The sequence below is a fragment of the Pygoscelis adeliae genome, unplaced genomic scaffold, assembly GCF_000699105.1.
Source record: "Pygoscelis adeliae isolate BGI_AS28 unplaced genomic scaffold, ASM69910v1 Scaffold24, whole genome shotgun sequence".
In the NCBI taxonomy this organism is placed as follows: domain Eukaryota; kingdom Metazoa; phylum Chordata; class Aves; order Sphenisciformes; family Spheniscidae; genus Pygoscelis; species Pygoscelis adeliae.
The window spans coordinates 4,936,520-4,962,864 of NW_008824806.1; the positions used below are offsets into that span (position 1 = coordinate 4,936,520).

Consider the following 26,345-nt stretch of genomic DNA (forward strand, 5'->3'; position numbering starts at 1 on the left):
ATTTTGTGTGTAATGTGTTAAGGTCCCAAAACTGATACTAAAGCTGCTGCTTTTATGCCAAAATAAAATAAGTGTTGAAAAGAAAAAGTTAGTCAGGAATATCATAGGTCAGTTATGACAGGTGGAATTCATGAAGAAATTGCTAAACCACAAAATAATGCAATCTCTGGCCTTCTATTCTGTGAGATGTGTTGGGAATTATATGAAACATGCTCAGTGTAGAAATAACTGGTCTGTTGTTGTTTTAAGGTGGAAATACTTGTTGGACAAATCCTAGAATCCTTTCCGTTACCAAGGAAACCAGAAATTATCTGCTATGTATTTTATTGTAAAATAATTTGCCATAATTTAATGGCGCTTCTATGCATTATTTTACTTCAGTGGCTTTTTATTATTGTTTCTCTGTGTTAGTTTTTTTGGTCATGGTTAACTGTTCATTATTCATGTGACTTGTTTTTGTGCATGCTGCCTGTGTATTATACACCTTCTCCATTTGTTTTGACTTCCACAGCCAGAAAATGTTGTCCTGACCCTTCAGGTAATGTCTTATGGTAGATATACAGCTTTGAAAAGAAACTAACCATGTCTGTATACACTACTTCTATTAAAACATCCATATCTATTTTTAATGTTATTTAAAATGTGTTTTTCCATCTAACCTATTTTAAAATTTGTTGTCAAATAATTTCTGAAGTGTTCAGCTAACTAGAAAACGGTAATTCTTTCACAAAATCTAGCCAAGTTGTTCTTCCAAGCATCTAGTTTGTATTCTTCAGAAGGGATAACAGCTTTTAACCAGCAGTTAATAATAATAATTAAAAAAATAGGTTTCATCCTAGAATTGGTAATTAGGTCAGAAATTTGCAACTCTGCTAATGGTGATGGTTGCTGTATTTGGATCAGCTGGTAATGAGGGATTGTGAGGAAGGGCATCAGCAAAGCTGGAACTGGAGCATGATTGATAGCTTGTGAGAAATTGTAACTTATTTTGCAGGACAATACACAGCCTCAATTTCATCCTTTTACTGCCAAGTTGCCCTTGTGCTGGCAGATTAGTAAAACAGAAGAGGACTCAAAATACTAGTGTGAGAATTAGTTCTCCTCAAATTGGGAAAGGAAAGGAGAAAAGAGATTTATCAGGGAAGAAAGACCACTGGGGCATGCCCACACCGTGCTGTCTACCTCTGTGTGCAGACACCTGCCCAGTCCAGTTCTGGATGTGTTGGCTTGTGTTCACAGCACAGGGAAACAGCAGAGCCAGCTCGCAGCTTGTCCCCTGGAAGCCACGTCACCTCACGTGGGGCTGTGCCAGGGCTGCCTGGCGCAGCTTCTTGGTCCGGGGGCACTTGCACTGCTTCCAGCGTAAAAGCTAGTTAGGGTATTGCATTGCATCATTCCCTTTCACTCCTTCCAGCTTTTGAAAGCGTCCTTTTAGTTGCTACTGCTTTGCTGTTTGGCAGCAGAGTAAATGTCTACCTGAGAGAGCTTAAAATCCACTCCTTCATGTTTTCCAGTCCCTAAGCAGTTTTTACTTCAGCAGCTTGGAGAAACCTCTGCCACTGCAATCGATCATCCAGTGAAGTACTTCCATTTGCAGTTCATACGAATCCTTACACTCACAACTGATTAAAAAGGAGAACAAGCTAAGCCTCCCTTCCCCCCTCCCAGATAAAGTGTTGATCTAGTCAGCCTTGCTGACGTTTGTGGAGCCTTTTTGGAAACAGATGTGAGAAACAGTAAATTTGTCATCTGGGAAATCAAATGTGTTCATTTTTAACCTATTTCAATTCCATCAATTCATATTTGTTTCTTGTGAGCATATTTCTTTTAGCGCTTACTCCTGTAGTTTACCTAGCCAATATTCTAGCTAAATAATTATTAGCTATCAGTATCTACAATGTTATGTATCTTTTTGTTAGAAAAGTTGTCAGTTATTGATAAAATACACCAAGTCCCTAACCTCGGTAACTTAGTAGACGGTTTAGTCTGTAGTTTGATTTTTTTATTATTTGCTCTATATTGATTGCAGTTACTGTGTGATATCTGCTATTACCACTATTTTTGTCTGAATTACAGGCCATCTACTATGAAATCGGTTTTATAGTCTCCGCAGCCTTGGGATTGCTATTTATTTTGTTACTGCCTCTTGTGGGACTTTGCTTCTGTATGTGTCGTTGCTGTGACAACTGTGGTGGGGAAATGCATCAAAGACAGAAGAAAAATGCTGACTGTCAGAGGAGCTGTTTTGCAACATTTCTTTTTGTTGCTTCTTTTATAATAAGGCAAGTGTAATAAAGAGAACAATATGAAGCTTGGTATAGCACTAATTTTGCAGTGTCATATGACAAATAACGTTACTGTATTAGCCTACAGGTGCAGAAATTATTTTACTAGACTAATATTACTGCTTATTAAAGAAAATGTGACTGCGTTATAAAAATGCTGCTACCATTGCTATCCACAGGTCATTATGTACTCACTTGAGAGGAATGTAGGTGTGAAATGAAAAAAAAAAAAATTAAGCTTGAATTTGGCAAATGAAGTTTTTGCCAGTCTCAAAATGGCAATTGCAGAATGTTACATTAAACTTACAAACATAAGATACTGTGTCCTGATGTTCAATTACCATCCCATAGAGAACTTGAGGTACAACATACCGCTTTGTTCTTGATAGTGTAGTAGTGGTGAGAAAAGCAATTGTGTGACCTCCTTCAGTATTTGCTGTCCTCCAGATTTTCTTATTAGTTCAAAATAATGGCACCGAGTTGTTTAAACCATGCATGCACTCACTGTAAAAGCCTGGATTTTGGAGACATTTTTGCGCTATTAGTGTTAGGAGTGTACTCCTGTTCTGTGCTGGGTGTGTAACGGGTGATGAGGAACTACAATGCAGACTTTTCTTTTCCCTGTAGATGCTTTCAAAATACATTGTTTGCTTTCAGGTTTTTTGTTTTCCTTCAACTTCTTCATATTTTCACCTGCCTACAATCCTTATTTTGTATTTATATAAAAAAAAAAAAAAATCAAGTCTTTTGATCTATACTGTGTGACTGTTCAGGCAGGTGGGACTTACTTTGTCCCTTCACTGTAATCTAGAATTTTCTTTCTTTTTACTACTGTTTGTCATGACAAATTGAGACCTTCCCTATGCTCAAATGTAGACCACGCTGATACCAGGTATGGGAACATGCTCTTTTCTCCCAGGTATCACTAACAAACATGACACTTAAGTATTCTGAAGACCAGAAAGCCGAATGGTATTGTAGGTGATAGGTGCATCCCTGCCATGATGACAGGACTAAAGTTCTTCATAGTACAGTGGTGCCTCAAAGAAAGTAAGTTATTAAATTACCTCTCAGCATGCCGAAACTGAAGGTAGCTCACAGAGGTTGCCAGCTGTGTAAAGGTATTTACACCATGTTGCAGGATACTGTGTTGCAGGACGTAACATTCTGGTTATAATGGCTGAAGAATGTTGCCTGTCAGCAGAGAAATTAAAAGATCGTCCCTCTTGTTGGTCTCTTTAACTTGTGCATTTGTTGCCAGATATACTGGTGGTATTAAGCATACCCAACATTAGCAAATGCTTCTTCCCAGGTCATGACTGGGAGATAAGTGATCCCTAGTAACATGCTTTCCAGAACTAGGGAAACTGCCTCTTTAACTCATCCCTTTTTTTTTTTTCCTTTTGTATAAGACATCCGGAGTATCAGATGCTTACCCTAAGGGAGGGGTCGGCCTGAGCTCTGTCTGCAGGTTTCCACAGGTGGAGATAATCTCACACAACTCCCTGGCTAAGTCTTTAATGCTGAGAGTGCTGTGCGAGGCAAGATAGGACTTTACAGGGCTAATATTACTGACCCCTGCCTGCCTGAGTGCTTAGTTCTCCAGTACACCTCCGTACAAAGCAGGATTCTGCTGCCCGTCCTGGATCATCTTTCACAAGGGAAGAGAAGAGGCTATGCCTGGATTTATTTAAGCCCATGTCAGCTTGCTTACTGATATGCTGAAACACAAAAGGACAGTCTTGTTGGTAGCCATTGCCCCAACAAAAAAAAACTGGAGAAAGCCTGAGACTTACTTATAGCTGTTTCTCTATTTCTTATACTGTACTCAGACTAAGTCTCCTTGTGGATTTATTCTCTGCTTTTCCCCCAAGTTACCACGCAATTTCAGCCTAGGTGGAGGATTTACCTGTAGTTGTTCTTCCCAAACCCACACATCTCAAGGACTGTGCCACAGCTGCATACATAAGCTGTGACAATAATCAAAATAGTTTAGTCCTGTGCAAGTAAAATGGTTATGGCTACTTGCAGACAGGGCCAAAAGAACAAAAACTTGAATGATCTCCGCTAATACAGGGTTATATCAAGACGTGCCATGAAATCGCTAAGGTGGGTCTTTCGTTGTTCAGGTATAGTTTAAAGTTCACGCAGCACTGGGGGCCTCCTTCAGGAGTATGTTTCCCAAACGCCTGCCAGGTGACTGGAACGCTGTAGACTCCTTCACCAAGTGCTGTGCCACTTCAGAAGATGCGTTTAACAAGGCACGCATCCATCAGAGTACCCTGAACCCACACCTCTGCCAGTGGAGCTTTGCTTTAAAGGCCCTCCAGTGGAATGTACGTGCAGGCAGCTGCTGGAGGGAACAGGAAGGATTTCTAGGGGATGGACTTCTTCAGGATGTACCATCAAAGCATGTGTTCTGCATCTTCTCTCCATCTCTCTTGCAATGCCAGCTGTTCTGGGATTCTCTCAGTCAATGGACCAGAACTTTGAAGAGCAGGAAACATGAGCCTTTTTTGATTTTTTTTTTTTCTTTTTTTTTTCTTTTTTTTTTTTTCAGTCCTTGGTATGGAAAGACAGGTCCAAGCTATCTTTCCTTGGCTGGGAAAGACAAATCAACTGCATGGTAGAGACTATTAGTAGGGGAAGGATGCCGAACACGGAGCTTGCAGTAGATTGCAAGGCAACAACTCTTGAAAACTCTAGTAACATGGGGATGGCTTTTCGATGTGTCAGCATGCAAGTTCACACTGACATATATATGCTGGTAATGTAGATTTCAGAAGATTTCAGCTAGTAGATTTTACTCATGAGGAACATTATTTCTTCTCACTTTTCCACTGATACAGTGTTCTGGTAATTAGGATGAGGTTTTAATACTAAGTTTACTGGGATAACATGTAAAGGAAACACAAAGACGACAGATTTTTTTTTTTAATTAAAAAAAAAAAGTTCTACCTAGATGTGCTCTCTGAAGGTGAGGCATACATGGGAAACATGCTTTCCTCAAGGAGAGGTATAAGAAGCAGGTCAAAAGTCTTGGGATTACATACACAGTTGTTTACATTAAAATGAATAGGCCTTAAGTGTGTCATTTCCAGTAGATGCATTTTGTGTTTGATATATTTCTTTGGTAGATTGAGTCAGAAATACATGTAGTGGTTTTGGTAATTCACAGGTTTTATACAAGAATGTTGTCACACAAAGTAGGATTCTATTGCTAAAGAGCACAGGATGTAGAAATAATCTGTCAAATAGGTAGCTGAGTAGGTTTGATATTCCAAATTTATCATTAAAACAATTATGTGCTTTTCTTCAAAGGTTAACTGAGAGTTTAGCGACAGAGAGCTGCTATTTTGTTTTATTTCCTAGTCATCTGCGAGCTTAGGCAAACACTTTCTCTGGGAAAGAAATGTAATTTCATTAATTCCTCTACATCATAAAGACGAAGAAGGGACATTGATTTTTAGGAAAGCGTACATTGCAATACCAAACGTAATATTGGTGATAGAAAGTGTCCTGGCTATTAGATGGAAAACCACATAGTCAGGTTTCTGTCCTTCCAAGAGAGCTTGTGTTATCCACAACTTCAAGAAAGTACTTACGTTATTGTGAATGAAGCTAGGGAAAGCCAAGTCTGAAGGAAGGGAATGGTACTTGGTATCTTGGCAAGTACCTCATGCAGGCTTCATAGAAGGCCTCTTGGCTTTGCGAGATTGGTAATGCTTGTTGTTCAGAACCTGGGAATTGACATTATCTGAAAGAATTGGTGAAAAAGTTGGTACAGAAATCTCTAGCCCATTCTTTTCTTAAATTCATTAGCCAGTAGTGAGGAAGGTGGCATTTCCCTAGTATGTAGGTCTGTTCAGGGTTTCTGTGTGACTTGAAATTTCTTTCAAGCACAGCTGAAGGAAAAGCTTGGGTCCCCCCCTGCAACTGGATTAGTAACATTTATATCGGTCTGTGAAACCTGACAAGAAATTATGTGTGGAATATCTGATTCCCGAAGAAACTGTTTAAACGGTTCTCTAATCTGTTACAGAAAAGGCTTGTCCTTTTTTTCCCTGCTTTATGCTTCTCTCCTTGTAGCTGCTTATTGAATGTTGACTCAAGGCTCAGTTATATAGTAAATAGATTTTTCCTCTCTCGTGCTGTGTATTTGTTTAGTTACGTTCGGAATGTAGTTGCAATTGTTCCAAGTGCCTTGTCTGCTTAAAGCATCTCCACTATCTTGGTTCCTCCCACTCCTTCCATTTAGGAGACTGAAGAGAAAAATGATTGTGCTCAATTCTTACAAAGTACTGTTTTGTTAGCTTCCAATTGACCTTTCTGCTCTGTGAACATAACATTGAAAGGACATAAAAACACTGGCTGTCCAAAGAGCAAGGATGTTGTTATAAACTCCGAACCTCAGTGTGATATACAAATGTTTACTTTTCCTGGTAGCTTGAGAGAGTTTGTCTTCTGATTTAAAAAAAAAAAAAAAAAGAAAAAAAAAGTTTTAAAACAATTACCATCACTGTAGAGTGAAAAGAAATAATACATTGCAGGTGTCCAAAATGAAATTGCTTACTTCTCCTTATGTTGAAAGTTACTCAGTTTCTTGGCGATTTATGCATTCTGAGTTCTCATTCCATGGGTGGTAGCTGATGATAATGGCTGCTTGAGTGTTGGTCATAGTGGAAATAAAACTATGGCGTTTGCCGTTAGTTAAATAAGTAGTAAGATAAATGTTTTTTTTGTGTTCATTAGTGACTTCTAGGAAGGTAGTTAATAGCCAGTTTTGAAGACACAGCTGTGAAATTTTGGGTAGAGAAGCAACCTCTTTATGTCAAACTCAGTCATCCTGTTCTGAATTTTTTTGGATATTAAGAAAAATGTTAGTGAAGCAATCCTAATAGACCAGCACCTGTGGCATATAGTCTTGCCATCTCTCCCTGTATCATGCTCTGAAATCAGAATTTTCCTACTGAGAGTATTCGTCAGAGCAGCAAAACTTCTTGTACTTGAGACCAGTTTTACCGGGAGAACAAGCCTTTACCTTGTTTGGGAAAGACAAAATAAAGATGAAGGTTTGGTTTTGGATCACTGATAAGAGGAGACGAGCATCATCAGGGTGTTTGCTCCTGTCTTGCCAGGATATGCTTGCCAGGATATGCAAATCATGTTATTCTAGGTACCCATTTGCTCCCCACCATCTCATTTCTCATTTATGTGACTGTATTACGGCTTCCTTTGAACATACATTCTTTGGAGCAAGAATTACACTTACTATATATATTTTGCCCGGTAGGGAGCCTGGTATGGGTTTTCTCTAAGTCTTATTTAAGAATATTAGTATTTAGGTCTTCTTGACACCCCAACTCAGGAAGTTTGACAGTCTGGGAGGAATACAGTACCATTTGTGTTAGTGACTCCCTTCTCCTGTCGTTTGGATGTCCATAATGGCCTTTCAGGGTGCTGCCTCTCTACTATTGATTTGTTGTACTACAATGCAAAATAAGGGACTGAACAAATGTGCCATCCAGGAATTCCCTGTAACGCACCTGACTGCAGCCTCTAGGCGGTGTTTGCCCTTTGGGGATGTGTCGTGCCTGTGTTGAGTGGATCTGTGCTACCAGTTATATCTGTGGAAAGTTAGTCCCATCAGGTGGGTTTGTAGTCAGCCTGCTTTTGAGGCTATTAACCACTCTGGTGGTTACTCATGATTTTACTGGTGCTTGTCTGAAAGGTTAGCTGTTGTGAATGTGAGATGTTTAAAAACAAAGTCATCCTTCTGTTTAAGTCTATTTTACACCTAAAATAAACAAAAAACTAAGGATCATAAGAGAGCTTTTGAAGCCTCTCATGGGACTTGTAATTGCCTTTTTACTTACTGTTTGTGCAGATCTGCCATGCTGTAATTAGAATTTTACAATGGGGAATGATCAAATAGAAAATAATCAGCAGCAGTGCTGACTGGAAGTCTAGCTCACTTTCCACCTTCTGTCTTACTATCAGGAAATGCTTATATATTATTGTAGCGTTAATAGGGACTGTTCTTGTGCTTTTAAAAGATGTGTGCAATTATGTAAATAAATTGGGCCATTACGAGTAAATGTTGCCAAAGTTTTCAAATGTAAAATATTTCTTTTTACAGTTATTTTATGAGTATTTGCTTGTAGCTGTGTCAAGGTTAATGATACTTGTAAAAGAGCTTAACATTTCTAAGTCTCATACAATTTACCTAGGCTATACACATTTACTGACAGTGTCGATGCAAACGGATAGGTAGCTGTACATTAATAACTTCCGAAGACTTTGGGTTAACATTGCTTTTTCCCTTCTTTTTTTGAATTAGTAGTACAATATCGGACCTTATGGCTAATTCCTCTACTCTGCCTCATGGTGCATGTGAAAACTTGTAGTAAGAAAAAGAGAGTGTGTAAATTTATGGAGACCTTTGTTTTGATAATGTTGACTTTTTTTGCTGTAATTTTGTGATTCTGTTTTATGTCAGAATGGGCGTTTACAGTAACGAAGAAATACCTATTATCTGGTTTTTTTTTTGTAGCGTTGGAGTGCTCTGTGCATATGCTGCCAACCAGCATTTAACTAACCAAGTCCGAGGAGCAAAGAAACTGCTTAACAGTAATTTTAAAGATCTGAAAATTTTCCTTAACGACACTCCAGCGGTAAAGAATTTTTTGTTTATGGGGAATGGGGGTGGGAGGGAAGAGATGCAAGTGAGAAGTATTGGAGAAAATAATTGTTTCTTTCTATTTGGTATAAATCACACCTGCAGTATTTGTTTATTCTTTGTGTGTCAGTCTCATGAAGTAGAATAAATGATGCAAGGTAAGACATTTTCACATAGCAGTAAATGTTTGGGAGTTATCATGATGGATCAGTATTCTTTGAGCAACTTTTGAGTTGTAGTCCTGGAGTATGCTACAACGATGCTTGTAGGCCCTTTTCCTCCTACTGAACTAGTGTAGGTAGCTAGCAGAGGGTAAATAATTTGGAAAAAATATGGTTTTAAAAGGAATACATATAAAAAAGAGATATTGCATGACAACTTGGATTCCTTGTTCCTCTTTCCTGTTTCCTTGTATTGTGAACGTACTTGTATGTGCTCTGGGAGTGAGCTACAATAACTTCTTTTCCAGAAGTATTTTTGACTGTTTTTTCTTTAAACCAGTGTCATACTGTACCGTACTGAACAGGAAAGATTCTCTCCTTTCTACTTTCAAACTTTCCTTAAAGTCCCAAAAGCAGTCCTCTGCGTACGTTTTTTGCATTGAAAGAAAAAAAAGAAATGTTAGTAAGGAAGACTTGAAAACTTATCCCATGTAGAAATTTCAATTCTTTATGGATTAGGAGGAAAAAAGGTCCAACGGTCCTATTGTCTTGGCTTTCATTAATTTTAATTAATTAAATTTAGTTTAATTTATCTGTTTTACTTGCACGTGACCGATAAATTAGAAATGGGTGGAATTCACACAATTATGTGGGATCCACAAGTGTGGTAGCATCCCAGTCACAGTCACTCTGGGCTCCCATGACCTGTGAGCTGTTTTTCTGCTGACAGGACTGTATGAGAACAGGAGACACCTCGGGGATGCCATTAAATGTCTCCATATCTGGAGTTGTTCCCTATACAATTACTCGTTTGCGCATGGTGTTGTGACAGTTTGGTGATGGAGGTATATGGCAGGAAGTGGAGGTGATGCCAACAGTCTCTCTTGAAACAGAGTGCCTTTTGTCAGTCTGGAGCTGACTCAGGGCACAGAAAGATGTAGTCCACTTGCATCAGAAACCACTAGACTCCCCTTCACAGCATGCTGAGTGCCAACAACAGGAAACGTCTGAGTAGAAAATCTGTTATGTAGAAGTAGCTATCTTAATAAAGACAAAAAATAGACACTAGCTAAAAAGCTAATAAAGATGCCTGACTTCCTGACACTTTTAAATTCAGTACTTGAACATTTGTGCCGGGGGGTTCCTCAAAGTCTCAGTTAGGTAGTAGGTTTTCAGTTTCTGTGCAGGATTATGAATTTTTCTTTTTTAGACTTGATGGCACTTAATGATGCAGTCATCAGATATATCTTCTAAGTCATTTTGACAGACAGGGTACATGGATATCACATATACACACATTTGTAAGAATTTCTTAAGGATAGGAGAAGGGCTTCAGGTTCTTGAAAAAGTTGTAGAATCCAACTAATTGGCTATAAAGCTCTGAAATCCTAACTGATGTCCTTGACTCATCAGTATGAGGTGTACAGCATATAAAAGGATTTGTAAAAAGAAGTCACATGTTAAGAGCTGGTGTCAGAAGATTTGCAGCCTGAGTATTGAGTGATAACACTGTTAGTTACACAGAATGGCCTTTTGTCAGTGACGTTGCTGGAGACAATGCAAAATCTGCAGCCCTGCAATATTTCAGTCCTCAGGTTAGCCTAGGAAGACAAAACAAACAAGCAAACAAAAATATACCTGCAGCCTTCTTAGTAAGAAACTCTCAATTTTTTTTTCTCCTTTTTTAGAAAAAGGAGGTCTGCCTCATACTTTGTCATTTAATTACATCCACTGCTGTATGATCGGTAGGTTGGTTTGAGGGTAGTTTTTTGTCTTTTTTTTAGAAAAAGGAGGTCTGCCTCATACTTTGTCATTTAATTTAATTACATCCACTGCTGTAGGATCGGTAGGTTGGGGTGAGGTTTTTTTTTTTTTTTTTTTTTTTTTTATTTACTCCATGGAAGGTTTGAGACTGCAAGCCAGATACACTTTGGTACACGTTTGAGTCACGTTTAAAATTGGAACCCCATTTGTCAAGTGTGTTAACCTTTACATTACTTTAACTCAATTGGGGTAGGATTCGTAATGCATTAGTTTAAACATGCAGAAATCATTGAAGGTTTTTTGTAATGTCTTTTCAAAATTAGTACAGTAAGATTTCCACTTGGGATGGTTCTTTGACAGCATTTTGTCCAAACCCAGGGTCTGGTGATAACTAAGTTGCTGTTTCATATTGTTATGGGGTCTTGGTAGAGCCCAAGTTGTGACTGAGCCAAATCCACCTGGGGATAAGGAAAACCATTTGCATTAAGACAGGGCAGCCAGCTACTTTATCCAAGAGAAGCTCTGAGAGGCTGCCCAAATACAAGCCAGTCTGGTTGGTGAATTGCTTCAAAATTACCACCCCATCAACTTGCCACATGTCTCTCTGTGAAGGAGAAACTAAAGCCACTAGAAAAATCAAATAACAGAGATGAAGACATGCAAAACCTTATTGGCCTGATTGACCTGAAGCCTTCATAAGGCCACAGTTCCTGCTACTTAACACTTTTAAGATGAATCATTTACCCCAGAGATGTTCCAATTAAGTAGATTTTCCAATTAAACCCATCTTTTATTACATGCAGTTCTGCCAAGCAAGGTTTTAAAATACTTAGTTAACTGAAAACAGTAGAGAGCCAGGATTTTGGGGGTTTGCAGAAATATTTTGATTGTTTCAAAGTGGCAGTTTGACTCATTATTTAAAAGCATTATTTTTTTCCAATTATTTCAGTAAGTTTTTTATCATCTTTTCAGCAAATTGACTATTTGGTGAGCCAGTACAACACAACTAAAGATAAAGCACTCTCTGACCTAAACAGTAAGTACTTTGATTTAAAGGGGGTTAGCGATGTGTATTTAAAGACTTCAGTAAGATGATGTAAATAGCTCATAATGCGAAGTGAAATTTTGTTTATGAGAATATGGTTTTTCAAGCAGAAGTGCTGTTCTCAGTAGTAAATGAGGCTAAAACCTAAAATTCTTTTCACATAAAATGTCTCAGAGCTGGTGTAATGCATATTATTTCCTGAAATAAAAGTCTTTTATTAAATTGCTCATACAATAAGTCAGGCTAATACTTTATTTTCCTTTTTGTAGTTCAGTAACCACTAATACTTAATGGTGTTTTAGAATATTACTCCTCAGTTTTTAACTGTGGAGCCAAATGTCAAGGAACAGAGCTACTAGCTGTTTTGATGGTTCCAGTGAGTGAGAAATCTCTGTATTTGTTTATTTTTGTTGTTATACCTTTGTCCTCTACTCAGCTAGAAGTTGAGGTATAAGCTTATCTTCTTTCTAAAGCTGCTTAACTTATTTGCCATTTCGGAATGAGCAGTTGAAGAGCAGGAGATAAAACTTGAAATACAACTGCTGCGCTTTCCCCTTCAGCACAGTTACAATACAAGGCGTCACCTTTTAAAGCACCTTTTTTCTTTTTTTTTTAAATTTAAGCATCACTTTCTAAAACTCATAATAATAGAAAGGGCTGACCATATTCAGTGCAGATTAAAATTCAAGATGCACTGTTAGCAGGTGTTAATAAATTTGTGCAGGTGTGCATTTCAGACTGAAGTGAAATACAGAAATACCAAAACCTGTTTTAAACAGGACTGTTGCTGGGATCGAACTATGCAACTGTGGCAGCATGCCACTTATCATGAATTGACTTATCATGCCCAGAATCTATGGTTCTGTCTAGGTTTAAAACGTATTTTAAAGGTAGTTTTCAGTGCAGCCAGCTTGGCGTACCTTGGCGTCAATGTGTCTTGTCTATATGAGGCTACTAAAGCACATGGCATGTGGTTGTGAAAGTAGTAGTAGTAGTAGTCTTCCTACTTAATTCTAGGCAGGAACACTCTGGTCTAAAAAAATGTGTGTCATCTTTAAGTCTATAATAATGATGATAAAAAATTGACATCTGCATTTCAAGTACTAGCTTGTAGCTTCCCAGGCACTCCAAACAAAATTTCAAATTAAACACTTATTTGTTCTCAATGCCAATTTAATATGTTAGTTAACAGGAACCTAGCTGGATCTGTGATGAGAGTGCTCATCGATAAATAAAGATAGCTTTTATTTTCTTGAAATAGCAGAATTAAGTGTGTGACACCTGGGGACAAAAGGATTTCTAAGGGAATCAACAGTAGCATAAACCTCAAGAGAAATGTAGATGAGTTCAGTTTGCCCACCCTAAGGAAATGCTGAAAAGTGTTTTCTGCTTGATAAAAATTCTCATCCCAAGCCAGACATGACAGTGCTGACAGTAATGGATGCTTCTGTACCGTGCAGTATTCCCATCTCATCAAGAGCAAAAAACTCAAAAAGCTGTTTACAGTGGTCTGAAAATGGAGGGGACCCAGCGACTACCTAAAGGATATGTTACATTAAGATGCTTCACCAGACTCTGCTTCGCATTTTCTGTCTTCTTGCTGAACTAAGCTTCACTTCTGTTTGTGGGCAGTGAGACAGGAGGCTTTGGAGGTGGGGATAGCAGTGGGTAAGCATGCAGCCAGCGCTGTGAGCAAGCATGAAGCCTGCGCTGTGAGCATCAGTGCTGAATGCACTGCGTGAGGGGGCAGGGACTGGCAGACATGTGCTTAACATGCTTAAGGGATTTCAACGGAGATGGCTGGCAGGTCTGGGTTGTGGGTGACCTTGACATTGCTGGATACACAAAGAACAGGAGAAAGGAAAAGAATTCATTTTCTTGTTTCTCTTGCACTATGAAAACATAGCATGTAGTGAAAGAGCGTGCCACAAAATTCCTGTCCAGATGTCGGACCTCTTTAAGATAGATTGTAGGAAAAAAATCTCTTTCCAAACAAGTAGTAAATGCAATGAAATACATATTTTGGAATTTGTTGAAATGTTATGTGTCTTCACCTATATGGTCAAGTGCTAGTGAATATTCTCTGCCATATTTTGATTTACTACTTTCATTTATAGGCCTATAGCTAGCTAAAGGAGAACTGTGTTCCTGCCTGTATCTACTGTCACTAAGTGCTGACTGTCAGGCCTTACAGAAATTTTAATAATATATGTATACTTTGTTAAGTAAGAGTCTGACAGCACCTATGATAAGAGGTAGTTTAAATTGAACTAGTATGTAATGCGTTTTTTATCTCTCCATACTACAGATGTTGGACCTTTGCTTGGAAGTAGAGTTCAAGAACAGCTGGGAAAAGAAGTGCGTCCCGCACTTGATGCAGCTCTGACAATGGCAGGAGGTAAAGATGTACATATTGTATTAATGTTCTGTTGCCATGGTAAGAGAGGCATCATCCTTCTAGTGCACAGCATGGGATGGCTTTATGCAGTACCATGATTCAACTTACCATTTTTCTACAGGCTTTGATGTTTCTTTTATACTGAGGATTTCAGATATTTTAAGGTTTATAAATATATTTAAAAACTAAATCAAGATTTATGTGCCATTGTTGATACCTAGTTTCAGCAGTCATTGAAGAGAGACGAAATCCGAATTCCCTACTCCAGGTGGTTGTCCCTTTCCATTGAATATAAGGGAGACTAGGAAAACTGTGCTTTAAGAGCTGTCCATAAGTCTTAGCATTAGTCTTCGACAGGTCAGGGAATGAACATACAACGGTCCAGTCCTATACACTGCCAAGCCTATTACGAGAGTGCTAAACATCATTTCTTCATTGTATCTTTGAGTTTAGCATTGCTCATGCTTAGTTCTGTCTCCCTTTAAAGAAAATATTCTTTTATTACTTCTTCTATTTAAGGGTTTTTTTCAGGAATCAGATACAGCTTATAGAGCAAAGGGAAAGGCATCTGTGAACTTGAGTCACTTCGGTATTTTTTTACCCATGAATTCTTTCTCATTCACTCGTCATCATTCTCCTTTTTTGCTTTATTTCTCTTATTTGTCTTGAAGTCAAAGTGGAAAGGGCTATCAAAGGTAAAAGATACAATAAAACCTTGTGTTGTGTGAAGTGCCCTTTATTTTTGTAACTTGTGTATTTTTAGTTGTGTCTGTGTTTTTTTGTCTACTAAAGACCTGTTCAGTGGTTGTGTTTTTGGTTTGGTGTGATTGGGATGAAATCTAAAGCCAGACAGTGTTGAACACTCATTAATGCTTGCTGATGCAAAAAAAAACTTTCATCTTGCAGCTACATAATTAGTGAGTTAGATTATAACCAAAATACTGAAAATACTGTTTTGTGGATATGGACTTTCTTTTAATTTCTAATGACCAAGTTCTTTACTGAAAAGAGTGGATAAGGAGAGGTAGGGAAAAGGTAGGAGAGAGTAAGCTGGAAAGTGGATAGAATCTCAGTAAAAGTAGCCTGAGCACATTCAATTATTTGTAGGAAAACATAAGTGATGTATTTTTATGTGTAATAAATATGTATTCTGTGCTAGAGGGTTTTTCTGGGATGGAAACAGCGTTATTTAAGTCAGTATTGTTAAGAATATCATAGCATTTACGCATGTGCACTTTCTCTTCATATGTGTATCTATAGACTGGTTTCTAACTAAAGTTTTTTTTTTAAAAAACTCTACATCCTTGCAGCCATCAGAGACACGAAGGAAGCACTGGAAAATGTGAGCGTCTCTGTAGAGGTTTTGCAGGAGGGAACAGAGAGGCTTCATGCAAACTTGACGGATGTTAAAATGCACCTAAGCAACACCCTCAATGATTCTGCATGCTCTGCGGCTCAGGCTGCCTCAACTTGCAATATCATCAGGAATTCATTAAATCAACTGAACATCAATGCCAATTTTAGTGGGGTAAGAGAATATTTTTCAGACTCTTACAGTGTGACTGCCTTGAATAAGCCCAGTAGTATCTCTGCAACTTAACGGCTCGGTGTGTGCTGTCACTTGTGAGATAAGTGACCTTCCTTTATTCTGTGTTTCTGGGTAATTCCAGTCACTGCTTTCATCTTCTGTGTGGAAGAGAATAAAGTGTGTGTCAAGCAGCTACATTACAGTGCTGCTCTGGGCAGTGAAATAATCTGCCCTCCCAAAAATACTGAGGTTAAACTTAACTTTTCTACAGCAAGGGTTTCAGGAGTGTTCTAGAAAGACTCTACTACAAATTGTCTTTCTAGTTTCTTTACCCTCCCTCCTATCTTTGAAATATTTAGTAAATTAGCAAGACTACTACTTTGATGTGACTCAAGAATGCTTTTTGCTTCCTAGTTGCCGGGCGTGAGCTCACAGCTTGCCAAGGTCAACGATGTCCTTAAAATAGACCTTTCTAGCCTGGTTCAAAAGGTACGTTTCTTGACAGGCTTGTAAACTGTTAATTAATAAACTGGGATGCTTACGTATCACTTGTTTTCCCTTGGCTTCCTCAAGCAGAATTCTCTTGTTCCCACCTCATCCTGCCTCATGGTGCATATCTCTCCTTATTATTCCATTGTTTGGCCAAGGTTTAATATTTGAAAGTATGAATGTAGTGCTTTATACCCCCAGGATACTACAGATCAAAAATGTATTGCTAATTGTCTGCTTGAAAGAACAATCCTTAAAAAAACAAAAAGGCAGAAATATGGATCTACTAGCATGCTCTATAGTTTTTGGTTCAAACTAAAAAAAAAAAAATAATCCATGCTCTCCTAGTTAGTTGTATTGTATTCCAGCTATTTCGAAATATGTCTTTCAAATTCTTTATATGCATACTTGATATTAAATCTGGCACAATGAACCTAATGTAATTACTATTAGTATTTTTGCATGACTGTCTACAAAACACCATGATTTTCACCTAGAAAAAATGGCTTAGTTTGGGCAGTTTAAAAATCTAGCAGTCTGAAAATGTTTGCTAGGAATAGAAGGCATTTTCTGAAACCAGAGGCTGTGTATAGGGGGGCTCAGACCCCTGCCTGCTTCTGAAGTGATCAGGCCTGCAGGAAATAAGACTTCAAGCATCTAGTGCAGTGGCTTCTCCTTTCTGTCTAGATGAGCTACTGAGCTTGGTCCCCACGGTTTAGACCCTTTCTTTCCCCTTCTCACTGAAGAAAGCATTGCAATGTCTTTAGAGGTAGTTGGATTTCATTGTTTATAACATGCGTTTCATGTTAAGAAGGCATAGAATTGCACAGAGGAGGTGTTTGACTGGTACGCAGTAACTCCTTTCACTTAGTGAGTCTTCATATGTGCATTCTCAGTTTTGTATGAGATAGATCTGACAAGCAACAGTACTATAAAGTTTGAGATGATTGTGACTGATGCGTGTGTATTTAAATGTAGATTATTATTTTTTTTTTCCCCAAGGAATATCCTGGAGAGCAAAATGAATGTGAAATATGTTTGCGTTCCTATTTTGCTTTGACCTTTTCTGATGTGCAGTGATAAAAATGTATTTTTCATAGTATTACCACGTATATTTTAGCATGTGTATACTTTTACTCCTTGTATAAAAGGAAAAAAAATTGCAAGTAATTTGGCAATGAGAAACTTACTACAATTTTTCCAACTTTTATTCTTAGGGTTATGCAGCATTTAATGATACTCCAGATTTAGTGGTGAATCAAACCAGGAACATTTTATCAGGTGAGGACAAACTATCTTTTCACTTTGATTGTTTAATGTTGATGTTTTTACATCACCTACTGATGTTTTTGTTTTCTTTTATTGATAATATATTTTCTGAGCTAAAGATCATTAAAAATGGAAATGTAAAACTTAACTTTTTTTTTTTACATTTGGTGCCACAAAAAAACCATAGAAAGCAACTGTGTCTTAATGAGGACCCAAAATTAAATCTAAAAATAGTCCATATGGTATTTTATGGAGGAGTTTTATTTGTTAGGCTTTTTACTGCTCAAGTAATGAGAAATCTTGGGATCCCAACTGCACACTGATGTTTTATCTTTATTTGGTTGAAAAGCTAATTTTCCTTGACCGATGTGTCTATGACACATTTAGGAGTGTGATGTTAAAAAAAAAACTAAACGTGCCTCCTGCTGTATTAAAATGTAGTGGATGGCAAAGGGGAGGTAAAAATATGATTTAAGGATAATTTAAATGCCTGTCTTAATTGTTTTGTTACTTGGGTTTTAAACTGTTACTCTTTGACAGTACCTGGACACTTGACATTTGAATAAAATGTAGTATAATGTATGTATACTAATCTGTTTTAATTTTTGTTCTTGCGTTGTGGACCTGTTCTGCATATATCCCCCCGGGCAAATGAAACACAGTATGTATACAAGCATAGTATACTGTGTGAACTTGCCTAAAATGAGCCAGTTTTCTAAAACTGATGTTACACTTTTCATTAAGAAAACTAGTGCATATTTACTAACTTTCAGTATCTGCTGATATGCATAAACACAGGCAGGCCATCTTAATTTATCTATTTATAAATTGTTGGGGTTTTGTTCTTATAAAAACAGAGTTTGAGTTACAAATCAAATTAAAAAATAGTTTTACTAGAAAAAAATTGCATTTATTTTAAACTTTTTTAAAAGAGTGTTTTGGGACCTGGTTGAATTTAGAAGAGTAAACATCAAAACAAATCACCAAAAACTTGTCCAGTTCTTGTTTGAGAACGAGGAAGGTATTGTGTACTACCAAATAGCAACCTATAGTTACACATCCTGCTGTTTCAAGTATGTTCCAAGTTTAAAGAAGGGGAAGAGTAAACAGAAACTGCATTTTACAAATAGACAATATGTATAATAAGTGAATTAATCAAGTCTTTGTGTATCTAAATAGTGTGTACCTAAACTGTAAGTATAGGATAGCATGTTTTTTCATAATTTGAAGGGAAAAAATGGCTTAAAATGGATCATTATCTTAAGTGTTGCTAACTAATTGGAATGAATTTATTTAAGTAATCTTTTTTAATAAGATTGAGAATAACTAGTATAGATTCTCAATATAGGCAGTCTAATTTCTTTCACAGTGTTGTATTCCCAAGGGATGGAGTTTTAAATAGATTTTGATCTTCTCCTTCGTAAACTTAGTGGCTAGCTGTCTTGTTCAGTGTTACCATTTGCAATATTGCATGAAAAGCAAGATTTAAGCTGGCTAGATAGAAAGCGACACATTCATTACAACGAAAGGAAAGAGAGAACTCTGGCTCGACATGTACATCTTTCATCATTAAACCGAATGCTAAAAATAAAGTGTGCGTTTTAAAATGCCATTGTGTTACTTTGAAGCTCAATGTTTTTGTTGCCTGCTTGTCTCATCCTCACGCTTGTCTTCATGGCTTGCTTGTTACATGTGCAAATGGCTTAATAGCATTTTATAATGCATATGTGGAATGCAAATTTCTTCTATGAATCTGTAACAGTGCAATATGTTTATTCTTTTAGATATCAAAAACGTGCTGGAATCCGTTGGTTCAAATATCACTACCTTCACAAAAACGCTCCCTGTTCAGAAGATTTTAGCAGATTTGACGATTTATCTTACACAGAGTGAAGCATATGTTCAAGATTATTTTCCAGTAGTGGAGCAGTACGATTTCTACAGGTATGTACAGGAAATAAGGCAGGAGTGAAGTGCTACCTGTTGTTAATACTTTGTAATATTTTAATGTTTTGTGGAGGCAATTAAAATATTAATGATGAACACAGTAGGGGAAAAAAGATACTGTAAGGCAATTGTTTGTTACTGGCATTTTAGTAAAAGCCAAAGCTGTGGCTAACCCACAGCTGGGTGCTGTTCCACTACAGAGCGAGAAGTAGTTTCTACTCTGTAAGCCTTCAGGTCTTTTTCAGGAAGGATAGATGTAGGTAGATGTCGCGGATGTAATGCATAAAGGAATGGATTGTTTCACAAGGCCAGGGCAACTTCTTATTTAAGGCTTGTTTTTATTGAGTTGCAGGTAAGTTGCCAGAGCATAGGACTGCAGAGGCCTTGAAGCCAATCCCTTTTTATTGCACCCTGTCTACCACAAAGGAGGAATAGCAGGGATTCTGCTTCACACCTTGTAAATCTTTGCGTACCCCTGCTTGTTCCTACTGGTGTAGTACTTGTCCTTGTGAATGCATGGGTTGATTGTACCTTGAGAAAAACATATTCTTCCTATTTAAGACTTGTGTGACTCCTATAATTGAGTAATAATCTCATATTTTGAAGCATAAAGCTTTTCATTTCATACCATTTACCTTTGTCCAGTTTTAGTCATTTCAGTCCTCAATCTCATCAAGTTCTCCCTATGTTTTGACTCTTCATTTGATCCTATATTGATAATTGCTTCTATCCTTGTGTCATAACCAGTTTCACTGCTACAGAATAAGTGTGCTAATGGCTTTAATGCAATGTTAAATGAAAATGAGTCGAAGACTGAACTTTAAGAACATTACTTACATTCCTTACCTGGCAGGTTTTGTGGTGAGCCTGAATTTGACAAATTTATCAATATTTTCTTTGAAGCTCAGATTGCATTTAACCAAAAAAATATATTGCTTCATTCTGCTACAGCATGCCTCTGTTAATCTTGTATTTAGTTTCAAAAAAGTGGAGAAATAGATCTCATTTACTTGGCACTTAAATACCCGTTCTTGTCAAACCTAACGTAGCAGTACTTGAGGTACAAATGAAACCAATAGGCCTGGAGTTGTCCAAATTTATTTTCTGTCTTCACGACCAATGGCCAGTGCACATTCATAAATTTCTCCCTTGCTTCTTGAATAAATTACTGTTTGAGCATCTGCCTCCTCTGAGTCATTCTTTGCTCCACTTGGAGCACTTTGACACTTTGGTACAGTCCACCTGCAGTAACTGGAGTTGGGAACACCTTGTTCCTGTGATGTTTGTTCCCCAACCCTTCAGTAGCAGCTGTCTGTAATCCAACACCGATTATGTTCTGGCCCAAAATATATGCTAGTGTAGGAAAAGCATTTTTTCATTGCTAACATTTGTTACTCGAATAGAATCAAGAGTGGGCCAGTTGGGAATATAGTATTGCCTGATGTATTTTGCAGGCCTCTGGTGTGTTCTTTGCGTGCTAATAACCAAGCACTTTGGCTTTTGTTCCTTAGGTGGCTGGGTTGTCTCATTCTGTGCTGCATGGTGGTCCTGATTCTGGTCTTTTACTATCTTGGACTGCTATGTGGCACGTGTGGTTATGATAAACATGCTTCTCCAACAACCAGAGGCTGCATCTCCAACACTGGAGGAAACTTTCTTATGGCGTAAGTTTCACTTATTGGTGAAAAATAAAATAAAGGTACCTGTAGAAAGTTGTTTTTACTGATTTTGAAGAACATATGTACAAAAATAATTTGTTTTGTTACCTGTGTATATGTGCTGAAGAAAAACAGAACAGAATAAATATTAATCTCACGTGCTTCCACTGAGGGACTTGGGGATTTTGGGTTGCTCGTTCATTGAGGATCATAGCTGAAGGATAAAGCCTCTGAATCTACTGTTTTAAGGCGAGTGCTGTAGCTAATTAATTTCTATGTAAGCTCATTTGGAAACTGCAAAAACTGGGAACAGATAATTGAAAATACAATGGGAATTCATAGCTTTTTAGTACACTTGAGCACTTGCTCAAAAGAAAAAGCCATGCGAGGAGACAGGAAATACTTGACTTTCTCAGAGCACTGTAGGAGGTTTGGGGTTGCTCTTGGAAGTTCCCAGTAGTGGTTTAATGTAATTTCTGTTGGGTGCAAGAGAAGATTGCATCTGAAATCTGTCTAAAACTCTTTCTAGAGTACAAGGTTAGAAAGTTGAATTTAAAAAAGAAAATTTTATGCTTTTGTGGCTCTAAACTTAACTCTTAAAAGAGTTTGCATGCCCAATGCAAATGTGAGCATTTTAGATGCACTTTAGCTGAACACTTTACAGGGCTGAAATGTATAAGATGTTACAGAGGGCAAGAACATATTTGGAAAACAAACCTATTTCAGCCATCTACCAGTTTTTATATCCCTGTAATAGCTGCTAACTATTGGCTTCACTGTTGCCCGAAGTGTATATATACTTTGTTCTTAAAAGCAAAAACTTACTCAACTTACTTCTTTTTTCAGTGGTGTTGGATTCAGTTTTCTTTTCTCCTGGGTGCTGATGATTGTAGTGGTGCTCGCTTTCGTCGCAGGTGGAAATGTAGAAAAACTGGTCTGTGAGCCCTTTGAAGAGAAAACTTTATTCAAGGTGAAGTTATTCAAGATATTAAACAATGAATAGAATCCCCATGAGTCCCAATGGTCTTGTCAGTTATGTATGGCATATTATTTTTTTACGGGACACTTCAAGTGAGTTTCAATCTGGTTTTACTTTCCCCTTAGACACCAAATAGACGCATTCATCCTTTCTTGGTTTAATTTGCTTTGCAGTGTAAATACTGTATGCCGGTCTTCCTTTGGAGATAATTTTTTCTGTGATTCAGCGTTTCTTGGTGATGTGGAGCTTTAAAATTCACTTCCTGCACCAGAGAGGCTGAATTCGCTGTTTTGCTTGTATTTCCATTAGTGGATGATAAGCTTAAATGTGGGTATGTGTCAAAAGATCACATATGAATAAATTCATGAATTGAAGACTTGGAATTATAGTAACATTACTGTATTTTGTCTTCTAGGTTTTGGATACTCCCTACTTACTAAATCAACACTGGAAAAACTATCTTTCTGGCATCCTGTTTAAAAATCCAAATATTAACTTGACTTTTGAAAAAGTGTACAGGTATTAAAGTTATGGTCAAGATTTAATTCAATTTATATGTATTGTTTTTGTGGTATCTTCCATGCTTCATATTTCAAGCACATGCAGAAATCGCACGTGTTCCAGAAGACATTCTGATTTTCTAGTGAATCACTAGCAAAAGCAATTTTCTCCTATGTATGAGTTATTAGAGATAGTTTTAGAGTAATATTGTGTAACAATACTATTTGAGCTCTTTGAAAAAATATTTTGCATCTTTGAAACCAGCACTTAATTACTTGCTTTCTTATAGGCTGAGCTTCAAAAAATATAGCCAGAAGTTGTGGGGTTTTTTTAAAAGGGCTGATTTTCTTGGAATATGAAAACATTGTTAATCATTCTCTTAACGCTTGGTCCTCAAGGTGGTTTTTAGGCTGATGTATGTACTTTTATTTTTATAGTGATTGCAAGGAAAACAAAGGAATTTATACTTCCCTTCACCTAGAACATCTGTTCAATATCACTGAATTTCTAAATATTAGTATGGTAAGTAAAGAAAGTATGAGTGACTTCATGATTATTTTTGAAGGCTTGGAGAGGTGTTTGCTCTTAAACACAGTATAGCATATCTGGATTTTATGGGATTTTGGTTTTTATACACAATACATCCTGCAAGGAGGCAAGAACTGTCCAAGCTAATTTGAAAGAAAGAAATCTATTTACGAGTAAGATGTTCTTTACCAGTCTCAGTGGGCCATGGAAGGCTTTCTGATATGGTAGTTTTTGGTTTTTTTATGGGTGCTGATAATAATGTTGTTTTTAATTTTGTAACTTGCATAGAAGGTTCAAGTCTAGCATCTTCCAAAAGCTGCTTACACTGTTTAATGAGTGTCTTGTTCTTTATCTAAATGCCTTTCTTGGTGTGTTCTCTTCTGATTCCAGTCAGATTTATGTTATAGAATCATAGAATTGTTTAGATTGGAAAAGACCTTTAAGATCTTAAAGTCCAACCATTAACCTAGCACTGCCAAGTCCACCACTAAACCATGTCCCTAAGCACCACATCTACACGTCTTCCAAATACCTCCAGGGATGGTGACTCAACCACTTCCCCAGGCAGCCTCTTCCAGTGCTTGACAACCCCTTCAGTGAAGAAATTTTTCCCAATATCCAATCTAAACCTCCCCTGGCGCAACTTGAGGCCATTTCCTCTTGTCCTATCACTTGTCACTTGGGAGGAGAAACCGACACCCACCTCGCTACAGCCTCCTTTCAGGTAGTTGTAGAGCGCGATGAGGTCTCCCCTCAGCCTCCTTTTCTCCAGGCTAAACAGCCCCAGTTCCCTCAGCCGCTCCTCATAAGACTTGTTCTCCAGACCCCTCACCAGCCTCGTTGCCCTTCTCTGGACACGTTCCAACATCTCAACATCCTTCTTGTAGTGAGGGGCCCAAAACTGAACACAGTATTCGAGGTGCGGCCTCACCAGGGCCGAGTACAGGGGCACGATCACTTCCCTACTCCTGCTGGCCACACTATTTCTGATACAAGCCAGGGTGCTGTTGGCCTTCTTGGCCACTTGGGTACACTGTTGGCTCATATTCAGCCAGCTGTCGACCAACACCCCCAGGTCCTTTTCCGCCAGGCAGCTTTCCAGCCACTCTTCCCCAAGCCTGTAGCGCTGCATGGGGTTGTTGTGGCCCAAGTGGAGGACCCAGCACTTGGCCTTTTTGAACCTCATACAGTTGGCCTCGGCCCATCAATCCAGCCTGTCCAGGTCCCTCTGCAGAGCCTTCCTACCCTCGAGCAGATCAACACTCCCGCCCAACTTGGTGTCATCTGCAAACTTACTGTTGATCCAGGGTATGAGATACTGTGCTCCTAAGAATGGTTCTGATTTCGGTGGGAAGGGGTTGGGATAAAATAAAATCTTTTCAGTTAAGCTGTAATAATACATGACTGCACTGTCATTACATGACTGTGCTGATTTTGGTGTTGCCTATAATACTGATATTCATTACAGCAACCCCTAGGTGACCCATGTTCCGTTCTGCCAGGCACTGTACCCACACTTAATAGATACAGTCCCTGCCCCAAATAATTCACAACTAAAATGAACAGGGAAGATTCACTAAGAGGGAAAATTACTTTGAGTTTCTGCAACACACTAATGGTGGAGGCTGGGAAGGAAGTCAGGTTTCCAGATTCCTCATCTATTGCTCTGCGGCCTGTGCAGGACAGGTAACATTTTAGATTTGGGTGCAGTGCAAGAAGACTTCAGGTAACAATAAACAAGTCATCTTAGTCACCATTAAACATATTTAGAGGAGTCTTATCCAGTCCTGTGGCCAATACAGCAGCCAGTGTCTGTCCTGGCCACAGCTGAGATACTGAATTCTCTCAGTTTCCTTGATTAGGGCCAGAGGTAGAACTTCAAATTTTTAAGGATAGCATTTCCTGGAGGGGAAAGAGAATTCTGTTTGTCCTGGTTTCGGCTGGGATAGAGTTAATTTTCTTCCTAGTAGCTGGTACAGGGCTGTGTTTTGGATTTAGGATGAGAATAATGTTGATGACACACCGATGTTTCAGTTGTTGCTAGGTAGTGCTTACACTAGTCAAGGACTTTTCAGCTTCCCGTGCTCTACCGACTGAGAAGGCTGGAGGTGCACAAGAAGCCGGGAGGGGGCACAGCCAGGACAGCTGACCCAAACTGGCCAAAGGGACATTCCATACCATGTGACGTCATGCTTAGTACATAAACTGGGGGAAGCTGGCCGGGGGGGCCACTGCTCAGGGGCTGGCTGGGCATCGGTCAGTGGGTGGTGAGCAATTGCATTGTGCATCACTTGCTTTGTAGGGTCTATAATAACCCATCCCACCGAGGGGGAGAGAGTGAGTGAGTGAGTGGCTGTGTGGTGCTCAGTTGCTGGCTGAGGTTAAACCACGACCCTGTTTTATCTCAGTTTCGTCTTAGGAGGGACTAACGTCTATTCAGAGAAGCCTGCTTAAAAAATAATGGAAGGCAAATAATTGATTGGTATGAAAGATGCATAAGGTGGGTTAGAACATGGCATGGCTAGACTGTGTGGATACTGCAGGGAAGGGAAGAACATTTCCTGGTGGATTCTATCAAAGTTAATTGAATTAAACTGATGTAAGCAAAAATCAATGTGTGCTTCTTCACGGAAGTGATGAGTTAGCAAAAGCAAGATGCTTTTGAGGGGGGGAGGCTGTAGAGGAATATGCACTGGGTGCAAACTGCTTTTATGCTTTATTTTGTTTCCCTCTCAGTATACAGAAGATGTAGCACTTAAAATTGAACATATTCAGATAAACCTCAGCAAAATCATTCTGCTGGATGAAATTGGGAAGGAGAATCTTCTGAATTTCAGCTCTTCAGGAATAGAAGGGATAAACTTTGCAGCATATTTGACAGAGGTGAGACTGTAGTAAACTAGAGGCAAGACTGGGACAAAGCATAAAATGAAATGTTTCTTTAACAATGGGTAAGACAGAGAAAAATCTGCTTTTATGTGAAAGGGCATGTTTTGACGAATCACAAAACTTGGAGCAAAAGTTCTTCAGAAGTTATAGTCAATAAACATTTAGAGAAATAAAGGGTAGACAAAGTAGGTGGTGTGGTTCAGTGCAAACAGTCTGTACATGCAA

General features: G+C 38.4%; 1 protein-coding gene across 4 annotated transcripts in view; it reads left to right on the top strand.

Moving 5' to 3' along the window:
- Nucleotides 1-26,345, top strand: part of PROM1 (prominin 1) — a 59,216-nt gene that overhangs the window by 19,698 nt on the left and 13,173 nt on the right. For 2 of the 4 annotated variants that reach the window (XM_009324090.1, XM_009324088.1), the window contains exons 3-16: nucleotides 512-538; nucleotides 2,077-2,282; nucleotides 8,839-8,959; nucleotides 11,862-11,925; nucleotides 14,243-14,332; nucleotides 15,643-15,860; nucleotides 16,275-16,349; nucleotides 17,567-17,630; nucleotides 19,403-19,562; nucleotides 21,077-21,229; nucleotides 22,070-22,193; nucleotides 22,618-22,721; nucleotides 23,141-23,225; nucleotides 25,968-26,114. In XM_009324090.1, the coding sequence (XP_009322365.1) occupies nucleotides 512-538; nucleotides 2,077-2,282; nucleotides 8,839-8,959; nucleotides 11,862-11,925; nucleotides 14,243-14,332; nucleotides 15,643-15,860; nucleotides 16,275-16,349; nucleotides 17,567-17,630; nucleotides 19,403-19,562; nucleotides 21,077-21,229; nucleotides 22,070-22,193; nucleotides 22,618-22,721; nucleotides 23,141-23,225; nucleotides 25,968-26,114 (1,638 nt within the window). The remainder of the gene's footprint in view (nucleotides 1-511; nucleotides 539-2,076; nucleotides 2,283-8,838; nucleotides 8,960-11,861; nucleotides 11,926-14,242; nucleotides 14,333-15,642; nucleotides 15,861-16,274; nucleotides 16,350-17,566; nucleotides 17,631-19,402; nucleotides 19,563-21,076; nucleotides 21,230-22,069; nucleotides 22,194-22,617; nucleotides 22,722-23,140; nucleotides 23,226-25,967; nucleotides 26,115-26,345) is intronic. The other 2 variants (XM_009324089.1, XM_009324091.1) reach the window with 1 other exon arrangement.